Consider the following 23,895-nt stretch of genomic DNA (forward strand, 5'->3'; position numbering starts at 1 on the left):
AGGACTGCTGCTGACTGACTTGCTCCCCATGACTTGCTCAGCTGACTTTCTTATAGAACCCAGGATCACCAGGCAAAGGGGTGGCCCCACCCACAATGGCCGAGGATCTCCATCAGACACTAATTAAGAAAATGCCTTACAGCTGAATATTATGGAGGATTTTTTTTTTCCCAATTCAGGTTCCTTCCTCTCCAACTCTAGCTTATGACAAGTTGACATAAAACTAGCCAACACAACTATGAAATGAGTTTGAGGGGGGTTATATGTGAGACTGCGTATAACAATGGGGTATATCTTTTTTTTTTTTATTTTAAAGACTACTTTTATTTTGAATTAACCTTTTGTTGCCCTAGGTACCAGTTTGCTATAGCCCCCTCACCAGTATGGGGCTAAGTGATGAATTTAAGATTTTAAACAATTCTGAGCTTAATTTCCACTTTTGGAAGTCATTAGTAATTTTTTGAGGATACTTTTGTGTTACTGACCTGATCTTTCAGCTTTGTTGGTTTTAGTACATGAGAAATTTAGCCTATCATAATCCCCATGGTTGTGTAAGACAAAATGCTAAGTAAGTTCCTTGTGGCAAAGAAAGCCAATAGCTACCATATGTGTAGATACTTTTCTCATTTTTTCATTCGTATTTTGATTTTATTCATGATATTTGTGCCAAGCAGACATTTCCCCTTCATGTCCATGTAGTGAAATTGATCAAGTGTCTTTTTTGGGGGGAGGGCAGAAATCATACCACTAAAATAAAAATCTATGGTTTTTTTCTGCTAATATGCCTTTGGTATCTTCTTAATGACATTAATGGATACATGTGAATCTCCTTCCTAGCACATAACACTTTCTTATCACCTCATTCTTACCTATCTTTTTAATCTTCTCTGACAACTCTGTTTTCAAAGTCTAGCGGAGTCTCACAGTTCTCAGTGTACACATTGACACACACCTACATTTCTATCCAACCCCTTTCTCATGGCTGTGGGAAGGTAGCAGGGGCTGTTTGGGAAGTGTTTTTCTAGGCCCAGAGCCTGGGACAGTACCTACATGCTTAGTTATTGAATGAAAAGTGATGAGAGAACCCTGGTTCGAAAACAAAAAGAAAACACAGCCTCCACTCTATCGGATTGGATTCTTTCCATTCTATTCTTTTCCTAGAAGACAGCGACTGCGTGAATTCAGTTTTATGAGTAGTTTGCAATATCACAATCCCCAGAGTTGAGTGAGACCAAATTCTAAGTAAGTCTTTGTGGCCTAGGAAACCAGTATCTAAAGAATCCATGGCCCAGGCTCCCTGGCACATATGTGTGCTCTCGTGATTAGATTCTGGGATATGAGAAGCAGTAAGTACAGCTTGACAACATTTAAATAGGAGGAGCATCCTTCACTTTCAGCTTCACGTGAAAAGTGTGGCCATAGGAGCTGAAGAGGCAATCCTAAGTGCAGCCTGGTGGAAAAAAGAAAGCCCACAAGAAAGGGAATCAAGGTCCTCGAAGTGCCTGGGCCATCTTTGCAACTCCACATGGCTGTTTGAATCAGTGCCTGCGGAACATCAACCGCTGTCTTGTTTAAACCGTTGTTACCCTGACCTTTGTTAACAAATCTATATCCCAACTTGTGGAGAGCCCACAGGTGTGACATCCCAGCTTCCTCTGGGGTCGTTCCCTGCTGATGCTTTGTGAGAAGTCGGCATCAGGCACATGGAGAAGCAGAGGAGAAGCATGGATTCTTGAGGTCAGTAAGGTGACTTAAAAAAAAAAGAGAGAGAGAGAGAGATCTCTTTTTGCAAATTCACCGTTGTAATTTGTGATGAAAACACAGCCTGCTCTAGGACCGGGAAGTAGAATCACCCAGCCATTCTTTCAGACATCACAGAAGAAAAGGTGGAAGGGAGCTAATGAGCCGTGCAAGCTAACACACCGAAGGCGCAGGCTCGGCTCTAGACTACGCAGTAACGTGATGAGGACCAACGCCTGTGGTCATTAAGATGCAAGTCAAAATACCAATGCAGAAGAGGGAGAGGGCAAGAGATAGAGCCCTGGCAGAATGGACCCCGGGCTCCTATTTAAGGCACCTGGTTCTCATTAGTCTCTCGTCACTAGAGACTCTTATGGTGCCCCCTGCCTTCTCTCCAATCTTGTCCTGAGCTGCCAGCATCTTTAATCTTTATAACATGATATCAGAAACGATAGTAAAAGTTGAGCGTGGAGCCTGAGTCCTTAGGACCCGAATATGCAGTAGCAGAATGCTTCAAGGAGGTAACAAGGGAACTAGAACTACTGCCCAAACCCTAATGCTTCCTCCCTTGAACCCTCACCTTGCCTTGCCCCTTTCCCCAAATATGCATACATGGTTGTGTTAAGAAAACTCCTTCCAGTTGGCCTATTTCCAAGACGAGGGTACAGCTGGGCCGAAGGGCCACATGTTGAAGTTATTAATATGCCTGTGCCCTTCTCCCCCACCGAGTTCACTGATCAAAGGGCCTGCCAGAGCAGCAAGGGATAGCCTCGCATAATGGGAGCTGAAATTCTACTTAAGAAACCGGCTTTGCCAAAACACACTACCTTTTTAAGTGAAGCATTCCATGCACATATTAACCTGATTACAGAAAGGAAGGGGGATCTTTTTCCCTCTGTACCCTGCTAATAATTTTCTGTCAAGTCTGATTTGGCTTTAGCTGCACTCCAAGCTCTTGTGATGTGCCCCGTTCACCAGTAAACTGAAAACAGAAGGCACTGTGCAAACTCTGAGACAGGCTACTTCACCCATGAATCCAGACACTGCAGAATGTGGTACCCTGCCGGTGACGAAGGCCAGTGACTTCTCCAGTCCCTGACGACCAGCAGCCTGCCTCTACTTCACACGGTTGGCGGATGAAACACATGGAGAAAATGGTGGAAATAATTAAGGGTTCTTGGAGTTAACAGAAGCATTGACTCATTACACAGAGCCTTAAAAGGGAGTAAACCATTGTGCTTGTTAGAGAAAAGAACAGACGGTAACAGAGCATTTAGAATCCCAATCAGTTCCAGCCCCAGGTTGGAAAGCTAGTTAGGTCAAAAAGAAAGAAAGAAAAAGAAAAGAAAGAAAGCAGATTTGAAGGAAACAGTGTCATTTTGCTCTGCCTGATAAACAGAAGAAATGTTTTAGGGTTTATTCCATCACATTCCAGAATAACTTGGGTTCTGTATAGCTGACAAAACATTCCCAGACAGAATATCAAAATATCTAAATATTGTTAGGTTGCCCATATCCAGGACCAGTCTATGAAGGTTCTGAATATGATAGCCAGCTGGAGAGCCGTCATTTGTGCTAAATATCACCTTTGGGACTTCAAGCCTAAAATGTAAACTCCTTTTCAAAATTTTACTCCCTCAAAAATTCAGCTTTCCTAAAAACACAAGCACAGAGATCCAGATCCATCCACACATGAAAACCAGCCTAGGTGCGTGTGTATGGCTGCCATTGCAGATTTTGTGCATGAGTGCACATGTGTGTCTGCCAACAGGCCAAAGAACAGCCTCTGACAGTATTCCTTGGGTGTTTTCTGCTGTAGCCCACCACTGGCTCAGTTACAGAGTAGGCTACCTGAGCAGTGAGTCCTAGGAGAGCTTGGACCCCTTTCTCCTTAGAACTAGGCTAGCAGTATGTGGCATACACCATTTAATCAGTATTGTTTTTAGGCTCTGGGGATTGAACTCAGGTCCCTGTGCTTATGAGGCAAGGCAGACACAGGCGCTTTATTATTTATCACCCCCATTCCTGAAAACGAGAATGTCATATAGACCTTCTCTGCTTCCGTTGCTAGCTCTCATGGCCACACAGACAGGAAGCGGCTAAACAGTTCTTCTCTTTCGAAAGGCCCAGTTATGCACCAACAGACAACTAAAGGGCACCCACAGTCTAGGCTCATCATTTTCTGCTTGTATCTGGCATCCCTTAAAGTATTTTGCTACTAATAACCAAGGAAGACATTGTTCCGAAGCTCTTACAGCAGCGTCAATCAACACCCAGGAAGAACTCAAGACTTTTCATTTGAGGAGAGGGAGACCTTGTTAGCAGAGCTCCTGTGTAGACACGGCACCCCATTCCTCTCGGCATACTGGTGGACCTTTTAAAGAGCAGCAGCATCCTTCCTGCTGCATGAGAGGACCACAGCAATGCAGAGGGAGGTCCTAGATATGCCAGAGCCCCTCACATTCAATATTCCTTTTGACATCCGCTGTCCCAGAACCCTGAGGAACACATGGCCTTACAATCAGCCACATCTCACTTTAGAGCCAGGGTTAACACTCTGTTCTTCTTTGGCAATTCAAGAATAACCTTTTTTTTTTTTTTTTTTTTTTTTTTAATGAGACGGTTTATAACTTCTCACAGTTACAGTAGAAGAATCAAAGTGGTTACTTACAAAAGTGGTTGCTTACTTGGCTTTTCTAACTTGCTTGTCTCTAAAGAGAGAAAAGCCAGCGATGTCATTCACAGCTACACCAGCCAAGAACACAGTGATTCATCCCTTGTTGATATTCAGTAAAAAGAAAAAGAATATGGCTTTAAAGTACTGAGTCCAAACCTAAAACCGAACCTGCTGGCATGCTTTGATCTACATCTCCTACCCACATCAATATTATATGTAGTGGCTTTAGTTAAGTGACAAACTTTAGGAGATAATTTATAAATTCTTGCTGGTAAATCACATTTTCCATAATGTCTAATATGTCTGAATATAGCCAGCCTTTATATCTAATGGAAATTTAAATTAAATCTAACACCATTCTTAAAAAAAAAATCAAGCAAGGTTTCAGAAAATGTTTCATTTTTCTTCAAATAATGTTCTTCCTCTTCGCACATCTTGTTCTGGTATATTATACCTGAAGATCATTTCAGCAAGGTCAACATAAAAATAGGCCACAGCTGCACGATGAACCTGCTTGAACTTTGACCATGAAAAGCCAGAAAAAGGAAAGAGGTCTAGTATTCTAAGTGTCTTGTAAGGAAGGACATTTATAGTGAAGTCATTGCTAGTGGAATTTTACAACATACACACACACACACACACGTGAGGGAGAAAGGGAAACAGAAAGGAAGAAAAGCCAGCCAGCTAAAGAGGATACACGTGTAGTCCTCATTCACGCCGAGGATGGATGAAGGGGATGAAGGATGAAGCGAGAGAACGGGACTGAATGAGGGGAAGGAACAAATGCTGTGCTCAGTGGTGTGTTAGGGCGAGGGAGGGAAGGAGGGAGGGAGGGAGGGAGGGAGGGAGGGAGGGAGTGTTCTCGTAGGAGTCAGTTGTAGGATTCTTCTCCAGCATCAAAACATTACTAAAACCTCAGCAACCTATTAAATACCTTACTAGCTAGGAACTTTTCCTATCTCATTTCTTCCTCCAAACAGCCATCAAGAAGGGTGCCGTGAGTGCTTAAACACCCTAGAGCCATTCACACACAGCGTCAACAAAAACTGGCTTTTTAAAGAAAAATCTTAGGGCTCTAGGAGGCATACAAGTGTGTCAGGCGTCTCGTGATTCTAAACATGTGCGTGAGCGAATTTACCTTGGAGTTAATCTGAGTGAATCAGCAGACGTGAACCTCCAGGTTTGTGGGAGAAAGCGCCTGTCTCCAGCAAGCCTCAAAGGCAAAGTAGGGCAGTGACTTCTATACTTCCAAGTCATAATCACCTTGTTGCTTCTAGAGCCAGGTTGACATTTTTTATCATCGGCGTCTGCGAGTTAACTGTGGTGACACTGGAGTAAAACTGTCAAAACCAAAGAAGTGGCCTCCTGCAGAACTTGGCCTAAGGAAATATCTGTGGCTTCCAGAAGCAACATGTATCTACCCACACCTCTCCTTCAGCATTTTTTTTGGGGGGAAGCGCTGTACTATTAGGCTCATCTAATATAACATATGTTTATCAAGTTTTAAAAAATTAAGTCATACTTTGTAAAAAAAATATAATAATATGCTTGGTATAAAGTTCAGACAGTTAAAAAAAAAGTTCAATGACAATCAAGCCTTTCTGCTTTTCCAGCTGCCTGGTATCTCAAAAGCACTGACTCTCACTTACAAATCTGCCAGAGGCTGGCAAAGGGTGGAGCCCCTGGGGCTGGAATTACAGGTGGTTTGAGCTAGGACCCGATCTTGGGTCTTTTGAAGGAAAAAAACACGTGCTCTTACCTCTGAGCCATCTCTGCAGCCCCAGAACAAAAGGTTTAAACTTAAACACGGAGTTTAACTGAAGGATATACGTCAAATACCTGTCATTATCGAGCTACCCTGGTGGGTCCTTTCTGGCTATGTATACGGTCGAGTCCGATTGTGCTTGTAAACTAGGTTTTCCTGGTTGCTGAGGAGACTACCAAGCCCCTTGTCCTTTTAAACTTGTCTCTCCTGAAGTATTTGCTCGGGTGTTTTTGGTGGTGGTGCCACACACACACACACACACACACACACACACACACACACACTTGTCCTTTTTATGTCTGTATGTGAGGGGACTGATCACAGGTCCTCCAGCACATACTCCACCACCAAACCACACCCCCAGGCTCAGGCGCTGTAATGACCCTTAGGAGGATTTGCTTGCTTGTTTGTTTTTCTTTGGCTTTTGTTTGCCTGTCTGTTTCTAATTCCCCTATACTAGTACTCTGCTGGTTTTAGACACAGCAGGCGCTTTTCCCGCCAGTTGCATTCCGCATTCTATGTACTGTCTGTTTGAAGGTAACTTTCATTGAATTTGTTCCTTGACAGTTTCAGTCATTTATAAAGCACATTCTGATTACTTTCACTGTCCCAACCCCTCTAATATCCCCCCTGCCCCGCCCCGCAAAAACCCAACCTCCTCACTAGAAGTCCGTTTCCCACATTTATATCAATTTTTGATTTGTTTGTTCGATACCCACTGAGTTCTAAGAAGGATCATCACCGTGAACGTAGCTTTGGAAATCTCCATGGGAGCTTGGTGGGCTTCTCAATGGGTATACAACTGAAGACAATGACTGTCTCATCCTCCAGAATCCGTTATTAGCCAGTTGTTTAGCAGGAAGGGGTAGGGCCCAGTGACTTCCTCCCCGATCCATGATTGACCCTTGACAGCCACAGTCTTATGTAGGTCTAATGCAGGCAGCCATAATCTCTGTGAAGCCATGATGGCATTGGCTGTGCTATGTGCATAGCTCTTCTCCTTATCGTTTGACTCTTGCTTTATAATTCAGCTTCTTTTGGCTCTTAACATTCACTTCGCTCCCTCCTTTGTGACGGTTCCATGCCTTAGATGGAGTGCTGTAAGTGCCCTATCTATGACTGAGCACTCAGTCATCACTTATTCTCAGCAACTAAGAAAGCCACAGATTTCAATGCAGAAGGAAACCTCTCTGATATAAGGTTGAAAGTAGTGTCACAAGTATCAACATAAATATTTAGAAGTCAGCTTGACATCATGAGAGTTTATCCTAAACAAGGGTACTAGGTTCACCGCTAGGGACAGAGACCCTCTTGGCCATGAGTTCGTGAGTAGGTTTCTAGTGCCAGGCGTGAATTCCCTCTTGTGAAGCAGACTGTAAATCTAACCAGCGAGCAGTTAGTTATTGCCATTATAGTTGTGCCACTATTGCACCAGAGAGCCCAGCTCGCCCAGCAGGTCGGTATCGTGATTTATGGTCCTCACAGGTGGGTAAGACTACTGCTACTCTTTCTCTCCCAGCAGCCTGTGTGGTACCTTCTGGTGCTACAGAGGCTTTACAGCTTCTGGCACTGTCCTAGCTTGCTATCTCTACACCTTGGAATCAAGGTATGTGGTGCCTCAGACAGGATCTTATCTACTGGTAGACAGCCAAGAAGAGTGGTGAGACCCCACACTGTTTTGGGGGCCTCTGAAACCCGCCCCTGACCAACAGCTCATCAGGAGATGTCCACTCCACAGCACTAGGACTTTGTTTAATATCGGCTTTCGAGAGCAGCATTATCCAGGCACACAGGGTTTCAGCTTTCATAATTAATATTTTTAATAGGATTACAAAGTAGTAAATTTCCAAATGGCTTTTTCACATATTATTAGCTTGGGTTAACTCTTCCTCCTTCCCCATTTTTCCCCAGTCCCTCCACACTCATCCTTGCCTAAATATTTCGTCCTCAGAATTCCCCCCCCACCTTTTTTGTTTGTTTGTTTGTTTGTTATGTAGGTTCTGCTATCTCCCTCCCTTAAAACATCCCCCAAACAGCCCTCTTCTAGTCTCTTCACTGGTACAGACTGGACACTAAAATTTGGTAGGGAATGGTTCAGAGTACACTTCAACTAACAGGCAAAGACTTTCCAATAGGGACTTTGGTAGTGAAGGAAATATGACCCCAACAGGATCTTATGACGCTAAAAGCATTCTGCACAGCAAAGGGAACCAACAGCTACATAAAGAGGATGCCACAAAGTAGAAAAAAAAAAAAACAACTTTGCCATCGGTACCTCTGACAGAGGATTAATATCCAGAATGTGCAAAGAACTTAAAAAAAAAAAAAAGAAAAAGAAAACTAAACATCAAATACCCAAACAACTCAATCAAAACATATGGTGGGATGGGGCAGTGATCAGAACAGAGAATTCTTAAAAGAAGAAACCCAAATGGCTAATAAACATTTTAAAAAGTATTTACATCTTTAGCCATTAAAGAAATTCAGATTAAAACTACTTTTAAATTCCTTACAGTTCACCCCAACCACAATGGCTATTATCAAGAAATCAAATGAGAGTGTACACTGGTGTAGACATTATGGAAATTGCTGTTTCTTTTGTCTCCCCCAAAAGAAAAGGATTTGACACCTGGCCCAGTTATGCCACCCCTGGTCATATACTTAAAGGGCTCTAAATCCTACTATTGAGAAAACATGTTCATTGGTTCTTCAGTCACAGTAGCCAACAAGTAGGATCAGCCTAGATGTCCAGCAGCTGATGATAGGAAATTAAAATAAAGTACATACGCAGCATGGAAATTTGTTCAGCTGTAAAGAAAAATAAAATTTGAAAGTAAATACATGAACTAGAAAGATTACAGTAAGTGAAGCAACCTAGGTTCAAGAGTCATAAACATGGCCTGGTCTCTCTCATAGATGGACCCTAGGTCTTTAAATTTGTGTTTTGACCTGGAGAACCTACACTGGCTTTGTAGACATGGAGGTTGTTAGTATAGTCCACATTACCAGCTATTCCTTTTCCTCATGAAAGATTTTTTGAAAAATCTTTTTCCTTAGAGTCATGAAAATATTTTTTATATTATCTTCTAAGGACTATTATTATTTTTCTGGAAGGCATCTTAGGTTTATGAACCACCTGAAGCCAGTACATAAGGGTCCTGTTTTATATTCTTTCAAACACAGGGATACTCAAGTTTTCCAGTACATTTTAATGAAGGGACCATTTCCCCTCATTCCCCCCCCCCTTGGCTCTTTGAACTACAACCTTTGTCATAAATTAAGTATCCATTTCTGTGCAGGACTGATTGGGGACTATCTAATCCATCTGTTGGCTCTCCTGGCTCTAAATGCCCTTATTCACATAATCCTCTCACACCTCTACAATAGAACTTGCAGAAAACTGGATTCTGCCTCATTTCTTCTTTGAGAACACTATGATTCTTCTTAATCTTTTTGTTTCAGTACATCCTTTAGAATTAGCTTGTTGAGCATTTGATTGGTGTAATTTTGAATATTATACACCCAATTGGAGGGAGTTCACAATTTCGAAAAAGAGCAGAGTTAGAGGACTTACAGTAATCAGGACTTCCAAAACCCGGTAATGAGCCCATGTATGTCAGCTTGGCCAGATACAGGGATCAGATGCAAAATCATAGACAACTGATTTTTGCCAAGGACGTTAGGATTCATTATCTTTTCCATAAATGGACTATGAGCAACTGGCTGTCTATCATCTACCAATCATCTGTCTGTCTGTCTGTCCGTCCATCCATCCATCCATCCATCCATCCATCCATCCATCCATCCATCCATCTTTCTCTCTATAGAGATTTTTTTTTCCAGAGAGAAAAGCATGTCAATTTTGTTCTTTTAGACATGCTTTCTCATTGACCAGGAGCCTGACGAGGCTAGGCTAGCTGGTCGTGAAGCTCTGAGGACCCGCCTGTTTCCAGTGTCCCAGTTTTCGGGAAGACAAGCACCGAGACATCTCCACAATCTCTGTTTATCTCCTCTTACAGGCTTTTATGGGGCTATCTTTTTCTCCTGTGCTCTCCAAAAAGGGAGATACTCCAAGTCTGTTCTCCTTTGAAAGACTTGTTCCTTTTTAAAAAGGTAGCTATCTAATTTCAACTCTCAGCAGATTCAAGAAACATTATTATTTTGTAATTTTTCTAGTGCCGTTCTCTCACATTTCCTTAAAGATTTTTTTTCTTTTTTCATTTTGTCTTATTTTGAACTATTAGGTTATAAATCATATATCTACCTCATGACTTTTCACTCATTAGCTGTAGGAATAGTAGTTTGCTCTTTAGAGTTTAACATTCCTTTATTCATTTGTGTGTGTGTGTGTGTATGTGTGTGTGTGTCTGTGCCTGTACCCTGTGTACAAATGAAAGTCAGAGGACAAGTGTTGGAAGTTGGTTCTCTCTTCCCATTCTGTGTTCCAGGGATTGAAGCCAGGCAATCCAGTCTGGCAGCAAGTACCTTTACACACTGAGCATCTCACCAGCCTGAAATTATAATTTCAGACTATATTCTTCAGTGTAATTTGACCACAGTCCTTTCCTGTGACTAATTTACTCATGAAAATAGCTTCCGTAAGCTTTTAAGAATTGATGAGTTAGCTTCATGAGTTGCTTCCATGAAGTGCTCAAAAATACAGTCCTATCCACTGAAGCTTTTTGCTCCATACTCTCCTATTTTATCTGAGATCAAACAAACAAACAAAACATCTGTCTTCTTCTCCAGTCCCTCATTATCCCAGTTTTGATCAATTTGGAATTCTCTTGCCTGAAATTTCTTACGGAGTTTTGTCCTAAAAAGGCAACTCCAGTTCCACGTCTTTCCAACCTTCCAGCCCTTTCCCTGGAGAACACTGGCCTTGCTCACCAGCCCTCTGGTTCCGCTGTTGGAGCATGTTTGACCACTCCTGTATTTAGCTCTCACAAGAGCTGTCTCGGCTCACACTGGTACCAGTGGGCCATTCTCAAGCATGTTCATTTTCAAACTCACCTGTTCCTATCCAGTGTGAGTAGGAATGAAGTTTTACTAAAACAAAGACAACCGGAAGTCATAATTTAGGTTTAGCAAAAATGACTTAACACCCGTTAGGTTTGCTTTGTTGTTCTCCTTTATTACTTAGTGTAGTGAATTCACCTCCAACAGCTACATTCTAAAATCAATGGATTTTATTACGCTGAAGTTAGCCTGAAAAGTCATCGTTGTGAAGGAAGACATCGGAATGAAATCTTTTCAGTGAATAAGCTTGACTAGCTTTATGAATACAGAAAACTCTTGTCCCACGGCCTTCCGTAGGCTTGCCTCCAAACTTCTCAACCCAAGAAATGGCTCCGCCATTCTCTGTGACATTGTGGCAAGGCAGAAAGGAGACTGGAATAATAATTCGCTTACTTATTTTTCCCCCACTTCTGATCATTATAAGCACACAGATGAATTAGCTGCAGTTTTACAAGGTCAATTAGACCATACCATAGCCAGAGAAGTCTGCTGGGATCGGGCCCCTGTGCTGATTAGGACCTTCAGAAGTGCTGGCAGCACTTTGAAAGGTCTGCAGGACTTTTAACGTATATTTCAACAATAGATTTGACTTCTGCTTCCAGCTGAGATAGCCTAATAAGGATCCGCTGGAACAAAGCTAAGGTTACACAAGAAAATATAAGAAAAATTCACTTTGCAGCCCTGGATCTCACAGGAGAAAGGACATGACCCCTGAAAGAAAGAAGCAGTGAGCCTGCTGATGATGACACTCTCCTGTCCTGGGAGTCTCCTTGTCAGAACGCTAAGTGAGAGACCCAACCAAAGCCCAGCAGACCTCTCCATGGAGGAGATGAAGATGAACGTGGGGGACCTCACCAGCTGAAACACTCAGGATACAAACAAGTATCAGAGAGAAACTCTTTAGGCCCAGGAAAGAACCACTCTGGAGATAAGAGGTACCAAAGCTGATGCTTTCAAGGTAGGAACAGTTCTCAGAAGAAACACTCTTCAGTAGTGGGGAACAGACTGCTGAGCGCGGTGGTCCTACTCTGAAGAACTTAACCTCCAGGATCCGAGTAACACAAGTAACACAGCACATCCCACAAGATGTTTAAGTGTGTTTCTAAGAATACAAAATAGCCAGTTCCCATCAAGGAAAGTCTACACCGTCTGACATCTAACTAGAAATCAGTGAAGTGTGCAAAGAGAGAGGAGAACAGAGCTCATAATTAGTAAGAGGAATCAATAAAACCAGAATCTATGTAGACAGCTTAGCAGATGGTAACAGAAAAGCAGATACTTTTTGGTTTTCTTCTTTCTTTCTTTCTTTCTTTCTTTCTTTCTTTCTTTCTTTCTTTTCTTTCTTTCTTGAGGTAGGACAGCTCAGTCTGTCCTCAAATGATCCTCCAGCCTCAGCTGGAATTACATGCAAGAACAATCATGCCTGGGAAAAACAGATCTTAATACTGTTTTTTTTTTATATGTTTGCATTCAAAAGTCAAATGAAATATATACATTTAAGCTTCCAGAAATGAAGACTTCAGTGTCTGAGATGAAAAAAAAAAATACATTGATTAGGATTAATTCCAGATTAAAGAAAAGATAGGTGGACCTGAAGACATAGAACTATAAACTGTTCAAAAATAAAGCATTCAGCAAACAATAAAAACAACCCCAAGATACCAAAACCACGTAAGCAGATGGAAAAAATTAGAAGAGTAGCAAACCATGAGTTCACCTCAGTGCACTAATTCTAAAATAACTGGGAGTCCCTAGGGGGACTGGAAGAAAAGACTTGGATAAAAATTTTCCCATTTTGATACAAAGTGGAATTCTACAAATCTAAGAGGCCAACAAACCATGACTAAAACTATGTGAGGGTGTGTCATAATGAAACTGAGATGTGATGAATCGAATGATGAGTGGGACAATTCTACACAAGAAAAAACTTTGTAGCAAATAAAGATGGCATCAAATTGGCTATTGTACACAAGGCCATAGAAAAGTAGCCGTTTTAGACCTTTGAAAGAAAACAAAACTAGGCTGAATACAAATTACAATTTCATAGCTACTCAGTTTCAAGCTTAGAGCTTGAAAACAGACACTAGCGGTATGGCAAAGCTACATTGAAGGATTGCTATCCTCAGGAAAAAGAAAAACCACCCAAAAGCCATTTTGTACACCCTTACCAGCCCTATGATACCAGCACCTGCAACTTTATTTCCAACTTCATCATTGTGTCTGTAAAAACAGACACAATAGCTAAAGTCATTGGTAGGACCACCTGCTGTGAACAACTCCGCCATTGAGATCAAAGGCTAGCCTATAAACTCTACTCAAACCTTTCCTCTGTGCCCTCTTTGCCACACGCCCTCCATGTTTGTTTTGCATCTAGCTAGAATCACAGCCACTTTCTCCCTGTGTTAGAACTCACGAGATCTTCTTGTCTACTCCTTTGTGTAGCCCCTTTCACTTTTTTTTTTTTTTTTTTTTTTGCATCTATAACGCAGTCATTCTTAAAGCCTCATTTCTGATTCTAGAGCTCGGAACTTGTGCATCGGGCCCACTTCAAAATAGCTGTTCAGCCCTTCAAGGCATAATGAAGCAAATCTATAACACTACTCTGGCACACCAAAGCCAGCCACAAGCCATCCTCCTTTCTTCATGACAAATTCATCCCTGGAGGTTGGTCAGTAAAACAGTGGAGCCTCTCGAAGAACTCGAACACAAAAACCTGCTGGAAGTGCTAGACATCATCTGATACAGGGACAGGCAAGCAAAATACCAGACCTACACATGGGGAGTAGGCTTGACGGGACCTACCATTCCACAAACCCTCTGGGAAGAAAAGCAAGCGTTAGAAAGCTGGGCCACAGAAAGAAGCAAATCCATGTTTGTTGAACAGTTGCAGCAAATCCATGTTGAGCACCTAGGATGTGCCAGGCAGTGTTGTCCTAACAACTCTGTGAGGCAGGGGCTTTTATCCCCATTTTGCAGTGGGGTTAAGCAACTCAATTATGATCAATGTGGTGGAGCCAGAATTTGACCCAAAGGACCCGACTTGAACTCATGCTCTACCCACCGTCCTCACAGCTAGGTGGTCTCCACTCTTTACCTATCCTGAATTCTGGGATAAACGTCACCCACTATCTCGTGGGCCATTTAAGGACTAAGCAAAGAGGTGTGTAGTTTGAGAATGGCTGTGCAGTCTGGTAATAAAGTTCTTGCCTGTTGATGGTTTGAGGCCCTGGTTTAATCCCTACATAGAAAACAACAATAACAACAACAAAAGTTGTAGCTTTACACAATATGTTTTAATGCCATACAAATAAGACAGCAATAGAAAGAGTGGTGAAGTCTAAAAGGAGAGTAGTTGATTGTGAGTGAGAACTCTGGGAAGAATGAGTGTCCCAAAGCAATAAGCCTGAGAATGGCCACCAAAGCAGGTCTCTCACTTGGGACTTTTCCTAGTTGCTTCTCTGGCCAAAGGATCCTGACCCAAGACAAGCATGGTTCACTGGGGAGCGTTCATTCTCAGACAGAGGACTCAAGAGTTAGGTTAATGGCCACAGTCAGGCTCAACCCCACATTTGTTTTTGTTGCGTGTAATTAAAAACCCCAGAAGAGTCAGAGGAAACCAACCCAACTGGCTAAACCATCTTTAAAACGTTGCTTTAACCCCAGTACCTGGGAGGTGGAGGCAAATAGATCTCTGTGAATCCAAGGCCAGCCTAGTCTGTATAGAAAATTATTGGCAAATCGGGGCTATATTGTGAGCCCCCCCATCTCAAAAATCCAACCACACGCACATGCACAAATAACCCACCCTTAGCCTGAAGTAGAGAACCATGGGACTTGGCCTCTAATTTCACAGTCTCGAGAGCACTGGTTTCTGTGCACATTTCGTCTGCTCCCCCCCACCCCCAGCAACCATATGGAGGCTGAATGAGTGTGTCTGTCTTGATAGAACAAAGGCTGCGGAGCAGCAAGCACAACCCTCTCACCCTTTAGCTTGACTCTTAAATTCTAAATTTGCCCAAAGTGAGAAAGTCATTAGTCTATAGCACTAGTCATTAGTCTAGGTACAGACATTTCTTTAAAGCAAATTAGAAACAGCTACTCAATACGTGCTGCTCATTTTAGGATATCGCCATTTCTCATTTTCTGCGGACGGGGAGGAAATTAATATCCATGTGAGCTTGATCCTGAAGTCATATTGCCTTTGGGGGCGGAGGTGGGAGCTTTCCAGATTCATAGAGAGAGACACACAGATAGAGATAGAGATGTTGTTGTTGGTTTCTAACCCAACTCTACCAGTTCTCTGGGTAAAGTTTTACCTGTGGAAGAATGGGCAGTCTACGCAAAACCCTTTTATTTAAAACAACTCGATCTCCCCAGCTGTGGCGCGGAAAGGCAGAGATGATGGTCTAGGCTCTTAGCAACTCTTACCGTAAGTCATGGTTTTCATGGGCTGAGAGGATGAGTGGCACAGCTGTGCAGCCATGTACTTTTTTTCAGCCACACCAAAACATCCAATGCCTGGGGAAATAGCTGGATTTCTCTGGGGGCAGAGACAGTACTTGTCTGACACAGAGCTCCAAGCACTGGCTTGTAGAAGCAGCTTTCTTAGTGTCCAAGTAATGCCTGTGATACTTGCAGACTGAGATCTTGAGCTAACAGGATCACTGCTGCACAAACCAAGGTGTGGGAGTGTGGGGATGGGGAAGAGGACAGTAGCTGCCTGAGCCAATGGAACAGGGTTCTTTAGCTTAACACCCTGCAAGAAGAGATTCCAGTTGGCCGATGGCTGATTCTGCAGCCCTGCAAGGACACAGCCAGGCTGCAGTGGCGCCCAAGCCCAGCTGCTGGAGTTCTTGAAATTATTTCTCAGCAGTGGCTAATAAATTAGGGATGAATCAAAGGCCTTTGGGCTCAATCATGGATAGGCTCCTTATTAGCGACTCTCAAGCAGTCCACTGTAAAGCGGAAGGTTTCATGAGGAGCTTTGGGCATGTCTGAGTCCCACGCACTCCAGTATGGCTGCCCCAAATCCTCTTACCAGAAGCTGTGACAAGCCCTTTGCTAGGACAAGTAAACTGCCTGGCCACTTAGTTCAGCTTACCGCTCACTTCCTTCTGCCGTCAACACTAGCTCCAATTCCCACTTCAGAAACACTGAACCTTGCTCTATCTCCTAACCATCAGCAAAATGGCCTTGCCTGAAGCTGTAACAGGTATCTCAATTAGAAAACCAGGTTAACTGCGAGGTTTCTCTGCAGCAGGACCCCTCCAAGGCATCAGATTACTCTGCGCAGTCCGGTAAAATAGCCAGTCCAAAGACGCAGGAGACTATTTGTGGCCCGTGTGCCTCCTCACCCACCTTGGGCTAAGTACACTTGGCACACACGGCCTTAGGACACTCTCCCCAGCTTCAGGCACCTCTTTCATGGATGTTCCCATACATGCACACAAATCTGGTACCAGACAAGGACTTTTTTTGCTCATATTTTTTTTAATGTATCACAATGAGCAGGAAACATACTTGATGAAATATTTTCAAAGGAGTAATATTCAATTACCATCTACAATCAACTTAACTATGACAACAAAGTTTTTGTGACAAATTTCTTTTTCAGGTTGAGAGTTCCTTGTGGTTCTGTTAGTCTCCATGTATTTTGGTACAGTTCAGGGATCAGCGTCGTTTACAGTAACAAAAAAGCTAACAAGACTACATTATAGAAAAAACACCAAGAACATCATTTTTGGTTTCACTTGCTCTATTTTTTTTGTTGTTTTTTTTTTTTTTTGTTTTTGTTTGTTTTTTTTTGTAGGTTTTTTTGTTGTTGTTTTTTTGTACATTGCAAAGGCTGTTCATATACCTCTTTACCTCAGGGTCACGTTCATTTATGCTTTCTTTCCTACCCAAACTTGCCCCCCTCCCCCCCTGAAGAAAGTAAACAAACAAAACAAAACAAAAACTAGTCAAAGCTTTGTTTCACAGTGGGCAGTATCTCAGCGCCAACAAACAACCAACTCAATTTTATGCTTCTATTTAAAATGTTTTAATTTAATTTATTATTTAAAAAAAATATATGTCCATGAACATCAAGTGCACTGGCTTGGGTCACTGCCTCTCTCCTGCAACTTCCTGCCATGCCTGATAAACTCAGGTTTTAACACGTGCCGCCTGTTTTACTTTATTTTCAATTGTGTAAAACTTTGGCCACATTCATCTTTTTTAAAATAGCTTTTAATTATAAAAAAAAAAAAAAACAAACTTCCAAGATGCAGTAAGCGTGTGTCTGTACGTGTGTGTTCCTTCTTACATTTCTTTAGGGAGGGATGGAGAAAGGACGCATGAAATAACTCCAATTCTAACAGGTATCCTGGTGCTGTATGCCAAATAGTGTCTAGCATCGAGCCACATCATGAAGGAACGGGGTGGGGCGGGGTGGGGGTGAATTCCTGCCCTCAACTAAAAAAAGAAGTGCCAATGAGAGTTACAGACTAATTTTAAAAGTGAGTTGAGATGGTCTACTCAACCACCCATTCCAACAGCAGACAGGAGTAAACTCTCCCAAGGGAGATCCATTTAAACAGCTGAGCACTGTAGCAAGCTCGCGCTCCGTGCTGCTGTGACACGTACATTGTGGCCACACAGCCGTGACCGGCTCTTGTCTGCCCTCCGTTCTTCACCATCACTGACTGCTTTGCTATTTCTGGGCTGGTGCTGAGGGATTCTTCTTTGACGGAACATACATGTGGGTGGCGCGACCGGAGAGGAGAGGAAAGCCACTCCAGGCTGAAATAGTCACACACCTCGTTTGGGGAACACGGGTGGGTTAGAAGCATGCTGAGCAGTCCTACCCCAACCCGCCTTACTGTTGCCAAACACACCCACAGGTCAAGGCATGGTACAGTGAAACACCGACATCCACTCTGCCTCACAGATGGAAGATGATAGTAGCTTGAAACAGAACAAACAAAAATCACTGGGCAAGGGCTGGCGGAGTTACAAAGAAACTTGAGGTTGGGGGGTTGGGGAGGGTAGAAATTGCACTATTACCAAGCAATATCATTTTAAAAATAACAGTTTTCAGAGAAGACCTAGCAGAATTTGACAGGTAAAGCTAGTGTTAAACTGTATCACACAGAGAACCAAAACAAACATTTTTTTCTATAGATACAGACACAGTAACATACAACAGTTAAATGGCAAAAAATATATATATATATTTCATAGAGTTACAAACAAGATAAAATAATGGAAAACAAAAAACTGTACAACTTTAAAATTTAAAAGTGTTCATCTCAAAACACAGGGAGAAATACAAGAATTCTTGTTAAAAGGAAATAGCTATTTAAAACAGTTAAGTGTTTTGCGTACTTGTTTTTGACACCTTATGCTACAACTGGATACTGATATGAATAGTTAAGATGGTATTCTTTTAGTATTTCTACTTTTAAAAAAATTAAAAAAAAAAAAGGAATTTGCACTGTGCATCAGCCTAGTTAGAAATATGTACAACAGTTCAGGATCTACTCTTTCTTTAACTAAAAACAAATTCATAAAAATAGTCCCGGCTAAAAAAGAAAAAAAAAAGAATAAGAAAAATGACAATTTTCAGATGGTGGAATGCTCCAGTCTTTTGCAAAGTGGATGAGTGGCTTCGGCTCGGGGGAGAAGCCTGGAAGGTGGCCAGCGGAACCTGGATTCACAGTCTTCAAAGTTCCCTTTGAAACATGGGGAAGAGAGTGGGGGCGGGGCGAGGGACCTCACACTTTGGGGACAGGGGACATTGTGTCTGTTGGCGTTTGGCTGTGAACGTGAAATAGCAAAGCGTCTATGTGTCTTCAAAAGTTAAGTTTTAGCAGCACTAAGTTTTCCTTTTAAAGTTCGGACTTTTTTTTTTTTTTAAGATGAAAAAGGGTGTGTGTTGCATTGTGTTGTGACGGAGGGATGTGAGTATTAACATAAACACAAGTGCCTCATGCACGTGTTTCCTTTTTTCTCTCTCTCTCTCTCTCTGTACATTGCTATCTGGCTTTGTTGGCTGCATTCTGGATCACTCGCCGCTCAGACTGCCTAACACAAGGACAAAACTTTGAAGTAAAAAAATGTGTCTTTTGGTATCTGGAATTGTCATTGACGACTGCCTCTCTGAGTGCAGAAGAAGCGCCTGACAACCTGGGAACTCTTTTGTGTTACTCTTTCTTTCTTTTATTAAACTAAGTCTTGTTTGTTTAAATCAGAAACAAATTCTCAAGTAACAAGAACCCTTTCCCCCTTTTCTGCATCAGCAGTGAAAGGGTGTGTCTTTGGATTTTTTTTTTTAAAGCATGAAATTTCTTTTTCTGAGAGAGGAAAGAAAAGACACAAACACAAAAACCAAGACCAAGTCTCTATCCAAAAAACATCTTAGAAAGAAAAGCACACAGCCCCAATTACACAGACTGAAACGAATGTCTTAGTTCAAGAAAAGAATATTTGAAGTGTCCACAGATCAAGAGGAGAGGGAGAGGGAAGGAGAGAGACAGAGAAGAGAGAGAGGAACGAGGAGGAGGAGGAAGAGAAGGGGCACAAATAAAAAGCAAAGGAGGGATAAGTAAAATAGTCAATGCTCAGGGCTACCAGACATAGGTAACTAGAATTAAATGCCTTCCAAAGAGTCTCAACTCCCCAACCAAAAATAATCTGTGAGGATCCTGATTATCTCTAGAATCGTCTTGAAATGCTTTCTTTAGCTTTTATAAAATAATTCTACAGCCACCCTCCAAGAAACGAAGGCAGCCACTTTAAATGGGAGAGTAGAAGATGGGAGTTGGGGGGGGGGGAGGAAAGAGAGACAAAGTTGAATTAAGGGACACAAGGAATAGAAGCTTGGATGAAGCAACAGATTGCAACCTATCCACTAGGGATGAACAAGACAACATCAAGTTAGGAGCTGCTGCTGGACCACACAAAAGCTAAATGCACAAAGGGTTTAAGTCTACTGCTTCAGCTCGTTCCCAATGCAGCAATCTACCCACCAAAAATGGTCATACCTACCATAAATACAGAAAGTCAGTTTCTAAAACTCTTTTTTTTTTTAAGCTACAAGTCCTCAACACTCTTGTGTGTGGGTTTTTTTTTTCTTTCTTCTGAAAGTGGGAGTGCTTAACTTTTCCCCTTGAAATTGGCTTCAGCAGAAAAGCTATTCTCAAAAATCCCCAGAAAGCTAAAGCAGTTCACATTGTTTTTCTTGAAATACTTTCTGCCCATTTTTTTAAATTAACAAAACAAAACAAAACAAAACAAAACAAAAAACTTTTCTGGAACGAAAGAGAAAAACAAAACAAAACAAACATATAAAACAATGATTCTGAAAACAGAACAAAGTGTGAGCGATTGACCTGAGAATAAAAACACATTACATTTCTTTTTTTTTTTTTTCTTTTTTCTTTTAGCAAGCCATTGGTATCTGAATGCTAAGATAGCAAGAAATTGAAAACGGTAACGAGGTGGAGTGCTTTCCCATACAGTGCATGCCGGGCTGGGCTTCTCTGTGCTATCAAGGTGGGTAGTTCTCAAAGGGATACAAATATACAAGGGGTGTAAGCTCCAACGACAATAGGCAGGCCCTGCGGGCTTCAGGTTCCCAGACCAATAGTACCTTTAAAAGGGCACAATGTAATAGGGTGAGGGTTTGTGTTTTCTTTCTTTTTTTTTATATATTAAAAGAAAAAAAAAAAAAGACAAGAATGTAAAATCACCGGCATAGATAGGTATATGGGAAAACAACCCACGCTTTTTCTTTTTCTTTTTTTTTTCCTTTTTTTTGTTTTTTGTTTTTTTGTTTTTTTGTTTTTTTGGTTAGAAGCTTTGGAATTGCAGTTAGTCTATTTTTTTTTTTGAAATTGGTTTGTTATTAATTTTTTTTTTATTTAAATTCATTTGTAACTGTTCATCTTCAAAGCTTACAATCTGAAGGTGTCCGTTCCTACACTGGTCAGACCACTGTCCTTGGGGCAGCTGGGGTCTTTGGGACCCTCCACCGGGCTCGCCGGTCCGTCGGACTTTTGGCTGAGATCCGTGTCAGACTCCTCCGAATAGTCGTCTGTTGGCATCGAGGGCTGAACCCCTGAGGTGCTGCATGAACTTGAGGTAACCGTTGAAGATGAGGAGAGAGGGGGGAAAGAAGGGGGCTTCGCGGCCGAGGCCCGGGAGCCCACTGGCGGCCAGGCCTTCCTGGGGGCGTGGGGGGAAGCGGACGAGGAGGACGGGGTGGCCGACGGGGGAGGGGGGCTGTCGTTTGAGTGAGCGGCAGACTGCGAGGTAGATGCGGTGCTGGGATCGGGGAAGCAGGCGGAGTGAGGTAATAAACTAGGGTGCTCTTTGGCGTTTCTTGCTGCTCTCGTGATTGTTCTGTGTTTGTGCAAGGCCGACTCGAGATGCTGACTCAGCGCTTCCTCCCCGCAGAGCGCGCTCTCGCACGCCAGGCAGTGGAACGAGCCGCCGCCGCCGCCAACGCCGCCAACGCCGCCAGCGCTGCCGGTGGGCACGTGGAGCACCATCTCTTGCAGGTTCACCACAGACTGGCCGAAGAAGCAGAGGGACTTCAGGTGGCTCCTCGCCGCCTCCTCGTCGCCGAAGCCCGCCTGGCACTTGCGGCAGACCAACTTGTACTGCACCTTTGGGACAATGAAGGGGTCACAGAGGGAGTCCGCACTTTTGCTTTCTGCTTCTGGCTCTTCGGGGGGTTTCGGCAGGAGGGGGGACACCTCGCGGGGGACGTTTTTCTGCTCTTCTGGTTTGGGGGATTCTTTGGCAGGGTCTTTGTCTGGGGAGGCAGCCCCCGGGGGGACTGGGGTTTGGCTTGCTTTGGGCTGCTGCTGCTGCTGCACTTTTTGCTGCTGCTGCTGCTGCTGTAGTTGCCGCTGCTGCTGCTGCTGCTGCTGCTGAATAGCCTCCTGCAGGCTCTGCTGGTATTGCTGGTACTGCTGCAGCAGTGAACCTGGAGACAGCCCCATCAGGGCCTGCGACAGGGCAGGGCTGTAGGGGAACAGGCCTTCCATGCCGTACATGGGCTGCAGGTACCCGCTCTGCAGGGCGCCGGGGATCTGGGGGGCATAGTAAGGAGAAAAGCCTGGCACGAAGTAGGGGAGGAACTGGCTCGTGAGCAGGGTGGTGGGGTCCGAAGTCAGGGCCGCCTGCAGGGCCTGCAGCTGGGCTGGGTCCACCGCGTACTCCATGGCGGGCAGCGGGGCCGAGATGGTGGCCGTGGCCGCTGTCGGGGCCTCCCCTTTCTCCTTCTTGGGGACGGGCAGAGGGTCCCCTTTCCCTTTGTGCGCCTTCTCCTTCTCCTTTGCTTTCTCGCCATCTTTGTCCTTGCGCGGCTGCTGCAGGGGGAGCTGCGGTGTGGGTATCGGCTGGGCTGCTGGCGGCGGCTGCGGCTGCTGCACCTGCGGCTGCTGGGCTTGTGGGGGTTGCTGAGGGGCCATCGCCATGGTGGCTTGTGCTGGGGTCGGGGAACTCAGCGAGGCCGAGGACGGTTTATTTGGTAATCCAGACGTGGGGAGGCCAGGGGAAGGAACTGTTGTGCTGGGCAGACCCATCAGGTTCGGTTTAGGAGACGTTAAAGCTAAAGGGAATGGAGACAGAAAGAAAAAAAAAATCAAGCGTCAGTCCACAGGGGCGGTAAGTCACAAGCTCGAGTGCTGCCTTTGGCACTGACACGGATGTTTAAACCTGAAGGGCCCTCTCAGAGCCAGTGTTGGCCGAAGACTACCCTGCCACGATCAGGGTTAGCTGGCCATGCATTTTTTTTTTTTTTTTTTTTAAATCAAGACACAGATCTGGATCAGCTTCCATGCTCCTCCACTTAGGAAAACGTGCAGCATCTCTCTGCCCAACGGCAGCACTCACTAGCCCACCTTTCCTTGCCGTGAATTTCCATTCATTTTGCCCGGCACGGATTAGTTTCTGGCAACCGGGACTCAGGTAAGCCAAAGCTGTGGCCAAAGTGCTGAGGAACTAGTATGGCCACAGGAGAAAACCCAAGCAGGACTCCAAGGCCCCAGGAACAGTCACAACAGCGTCTACACACGGCCTCAACATCTGCACCACTGCATCTGAGTGGACGCTTTAGGGGAGCGAAGAGAAGATGAGCGAGAAGATAGAGGAAGAGCCTGGGGAGGAAGAAAACAAGTCATTCGGGGGAAATGGCTCCAGGGCCTCGGTTCTGACGCGCAGCAGAAATTCCACGGGGCAGAATTCCACCCCCTCCAGCCTCTGTGTAAACGATACACAACACGGCCTGTGGGGTTGCAATCTGGGTAGCACCCTCCATTCCCAAGGTACCTGGGCCTGTCCCAGTCACTTCTCTGTGTTTGCTTCCCGGCGATCACGGACTATATAATCCTGAGACCATCCAACGAACAGTCCCGTCTATCTCTGAGCTTGCTCAACACTAACCTACCACTACACGCAAAAAACTTTACCCACCCCGGGGCCCAAGAGCCTCTGGCCTTCACAGCTGTGCCCAGGGCGATGGGACAGAGTACTGCGGCGGACAGGGCACCAAGCCCCAGCTGTGACAGGATGGCGGGTGCTGAGAAGGAGCAGGGTTCACAAGTGTAAAATGCCAAGACGACACAGACACCTGATAACGCGGGCCCCGGCCCACCTCCACGTTTACCACAGGCCACTTCACAGCTCCTGAGTATTTCACCAGGAC

The 23,895-nt window shown here is 44.0% G+C and overlaps 1 protein-coding gene across 1 annotated transcript in view; it reads right to left on the reverse strand.

Annotated features, from left to right (window-relative positions):
* Positions 1-16,671: 16,671 nt before the first annotated feature.
* The window catches only part of Zfhx3 (zinc finger homeobox 3), a 245,130-nt gene continuing 237,906 nt past the window's right edge, over positions 16,672-23,895 (reverse strand). Inside the window, 1 exon segment of the mRNA XM_060392012.1 lies at positions 16,672-22,800. Coding sequence (XP_060247995.1) covers positions 21,137-22,800 — 1,664 coding nt within the window. The 3' untranslated portion in view covers positions 16,672-21,136.

The sequence above is a fragment of the Meriones unguiculatus genome, chromosome 10, assembly GCF_030254825.1.
Source record: "Meriones unguiculatus strain TT.TT164.6M chromosome 10, Bangor_MerUng_6.1, whole genome shotgun sequence".
Classification (NCBI taxonomy): Eukaryota; Metazoa; Chordata; class Mammalia; order Rodentia; family Muridae; genus Meriones; species Meriones unguiculatus.